Genomic DNA, 3,803 nt, shown 5'->3' on the forward strand with positions numbered 1-3,803 from the left:
ATCGATTCGTGGCCTTCGAGAATCGATATTGAATCGACCACATTTTAAAAAACGATATATCGAAAAATCTATTTTTTTTTTGCCCAGCCCTAATTGTGACATGCTTTTGTTCAAATGTCATCTTGCTCCTCAGCATCTTTTTGTTTTTCCTCGCCTTAGGCTAAATGTTAATGACACACAGGACACGTGTCAGAAGAATGGGGCGGCAGCCTTAGCAGTGGGCCGCAGGGATTTAGCAAAGGTATGTAATATCAGTCAAATGTTTGGAATAATTAAGTTGTAATGTTTGCACCAGAATAAAAACAAAATATAGACTGTTTAGAAAGTATAACAACAAGATTTAAACATTAACCCCCGGTTTCACAGACAAGGCTTAAGCCTAGTCCCAGACTAAATTGTAAATCTGAGCTGTTTCAACTGAAAGAAACTTGCACTGATTGATCTTAAAATATATCAATGCCTTTGATTTGTCTCAAGATGGACACCAGTAATGTTTTTTTCTAAGGCACGATTATAAAAATGTAATCGTGAATCCTGAAAAAAATTAATCATGGTTTCTACAAAAATGTTAAATAAAAAGCTGTTTTCAACGTTGATAATAATAATTAAAAAATTCAGCTTTGCATCACAGGAATAAATTGCGTTTGACAATATATTCAAATTCAAAACAGTTATTGTAAATTGTAATAACATTTCACAGTATTACTGTTTTTACTGTATTTTTAATCAAATATATGCAGGCTTGGTGAGCATAAGAGACTTCTTTCAAAAACATGAATAACTCTTGAATATTGAATAACTCTATGAATATTTTGACCTGTAGTGTATGTGTAAGCATGATTTATGGACAAGCTATTTTCATTTCTCCATGATCTGTCTCTAGGTATGGGCACTTGCTTCTAGACTAAATTGTAAATCTGAGCTGTTTCAACTGAAAGAAACTTGCACTGATTGATCTTAAAATATATCAATGCCTTTGATTTGTCTCAAGATGGACACCAGTAATGTTTTTTTCTAAGGCACGATTATAAAAATGTAATCGTGAATCCTGAAAAAATTAATCATGGTTTCTACAAAAATGTTAAATAAAAAGCTGTTTTCAACGTTGATAATAATAATTAAAAAATTCAGCTTTGCATCACAGGAATAAATTGCATTTGAAAATATATTCAAATTCAAAACAGTTATTGTAAATTGTAATAACATTTCACAGTATTACTGTTTTTACTGTATTTTTAATCAAATATATGCAGGCTTGGTGAGCATAAGAGACTTCTTTCAAAAACATGAATAACTCTTGAATATTGAATAACTCTATGAATATTTTGACCTGTAGTGTATGTGTAAGCATGATTTATGGACAAGCTATTTTCATTTCTCCATGATCTGTCTCTAGGTATGGGCACTTGCTTCTGCAGCCACAAATCTTGACCTCAGTCCCGATCCTGACCCTGATGCTGGAACTCCCTGGGCCAAACATCCATTTGGGCGACACCTGCTGGAGACATTGTGAGTTGCAGCTTGTAAACTGGTGACACCAGCATATGTACATTAATTTATGAAGGTGTCTTCGTTTTCTCATGATCTTTGACTTTGTCTCTTTCCTCCACAGGCTTGAGCACTACAGTCAGATGAGTGATGTTCAGAGTCTGGCCATGTTGTGTAGTGTGTTCAGAGGTCACGGCAGTCCTCAGGAATATTTCACTCTATACGGGCATCCGCAACCTCGACCGGCGATCTTCACGCCACACCACTCCCACTACGTATGTTTGTAAACCTGATTTATCAGTCTTTCAGTTAAAATTAGGATCAGTTGTGTATTTCTTTCTTAAAGGAACACTCCACTATTTTTGAAAATAGGCTAATTTTCCAACTCCCCTAGAGTTAAACAGTTTTCGAATCCATTTAGCCGATCTCCGGGTCTGGCGGTAGCACTTTTAGCTGTAGCTTAGCATAGATCATTGAATCTGATTAGACCGTTAGCATCTCGCTCAAAAAAGACCAAAGAGTTTCTATATTTTTCCTATTTAAAACTTGACTCTTCTGTAGTTACATCGTGTACTAAGACCGACGGAAAATGAAAAGTTGCGATTTTCTAGGCCGATATGGCTAGGAACTATACTCTCATTCCGGCATAATAATCAAGGAACTTTGCTGCCGTACCATGGGTGCAGCAGGCGCAATGATATTACGCAGCGCCTGAAAATAGTCCCAGCTAGGTAACTTCCAATGGAAGGCACGCTCCCTGTGCAAGCAGGTGGTCACGTTGGTTATGTTGACGGAAGTTAGCCTATTTTCAGGCGCTGAGTAATTTCATTGCGCCTACAGCTAAAAGTGCTACCGCCAGACCCGGAGATCGGCTGAATGGATTCGAAAACGGTAAAACTCAACTGTTTAACTCTATGGGAGTTGGAAAATGAGCCTATTTTCAAAAAATAGTGGAGTGCTCCTTTAAATGTGTGGGAAATATTCCTGTATAACAGAGAGGTTGTTTTCAGCTTAATATCTGACCTGCATCTGTGTTTATCTGTTTGCTTTTGTGTTATTAATGCTCCTTTAGCCCAGTTTCACCTCTAGTTCGGTCACATCTGGATCGTGTTCAAGTACCTCAGACTCTGCAAATACTCCGTGGAACATGGGTGAGAGATCATGAGTTTAGTCATATATTACATTTCAGTGCTAAATGTTCATGAAAGACGCAAAGTTTACATTATGTGTAGCTCTGTCACACCAATTTTTTCCCTCTTGTCTGGCTTTGTGACACAACCTGTATGTTTTACTACTCAGAGTTGCCTGTTGATTGGTTTAATGGTTATTGATTGACAGAAATGTTTTATGATATTGGAAAAAATAAATTTTAAATTTGTGTCATTAGTCAAATTAATTAGTTTTTCACAATAATGAAGATAACAACAATAATGAAGATAATAATAATAATTGTTGTTGTTATTGTATTATTTATATATAATCATAATTTATTATTATTTGGCATGTGATTAATAGTAAATTATATAAATGAGTTAATATTAAATTTCAGATTATGATGATGATTATTATTATGTGTTTAAGCAAAAAATTCATTATAGTAGGATTAGTATTATTGTTATATTATTAAAAATATTATTAGTGGTTTTAGTATTAGTAGTATAACTGTAATAATATTGTAATATCATAAACATGTTTATACTATTAATATTATTATTTATAAATAAAACAACAGCAATAATAATAATTATTGTAATTATATAATAATTATTATACAATAACATATCTAATAATTATTATTAACTATATACTAATTATTATATAATAATAATAATCTGTATTACTATACATTTACTTATTACCTATAAATGACATTAATATTGTTTTCAGAATTAATTACTATATTTATACCCAAACTGTTACACATATCATATTACATAAGATATTTTTTAGATGTTTTATATAAAATCCACCAATTCCAGATCCCAGTTGTTCATGTTTGTTTTTCCCTTACAGTTGCATGTTTTCTTTTTGTTTGTTTTTTAATAATTCAAACAAAGTGTACCAAAATTATTCCGCATCATGACAAAAAAGTTTTATTTATGAATCGTCAAAGTCAAAGTCAAAGTCTGCTTTATTGTCAATTCTGCCACATGTGCAGCACATACATACAGAGAATTGAAATTGCGTTACTCTCAGACCCTTGGTGCATACAGTTAACACTTAACACTGACAGTAGACATAATACAGATAAATACAGTTTAAATATATATAAAATACAACCTATACAATATACAAATAAGGACATTGTAAAAAAA

At 32.9% G+C, this 3,803-nt stretch overlaps 1 protein-coding gene across 1 annotated transcript in view; it reads left to right on the forward strand.

The window, feature by feature from the left end:
* The window catches only part of LOC107736060 (WD repeat-containing protein 59-like), a 13,933-nt gene that overhangs the window by 7,089 nt on the left and 3,041 nt on the right, over window positions 1-3,803 (forward strand). The window contains exons 19-22 of the mRNA XM_016547570.1: window positions 160-241; window positions 1,397-1,509; window positions 1,613-1,763; window positions 2,561-2,639. Of these exons, the coding sequence (XP_016403056.1) occupies window positions 160-241; window positions 1,397-1,509; window positions 1,613-1,763; window positions 2,561-2,639 (425 nt within the window). The remainder of the gene's footprint in view (window positions 1-159; window positions 242-1,396; window positions 1,510-1,612; window positions 1,764-2,560; window positions 2,640-3,803) is intronic.

This window comes from Sinocyclocheilus rhinocerous, unplaced genomic scaffold (assembly GCF_001515625.1).
Source record: "Sinocyclocheilus rhinocerous isolate Xijiao unplaced genomic scaffold, SAMN03320098_v1.1 scaffold942, whole genome shotgun sequence".
In the NCBI taxonomy this organism is placed as follows: domain Eukaryota; kingdom Metazoa; phylum Chordata; class Actinopteri; order Cypriniformes; family Cyprinidae; genus Sinocyclocheilus; species Sinocyclocheilus rhinocerous.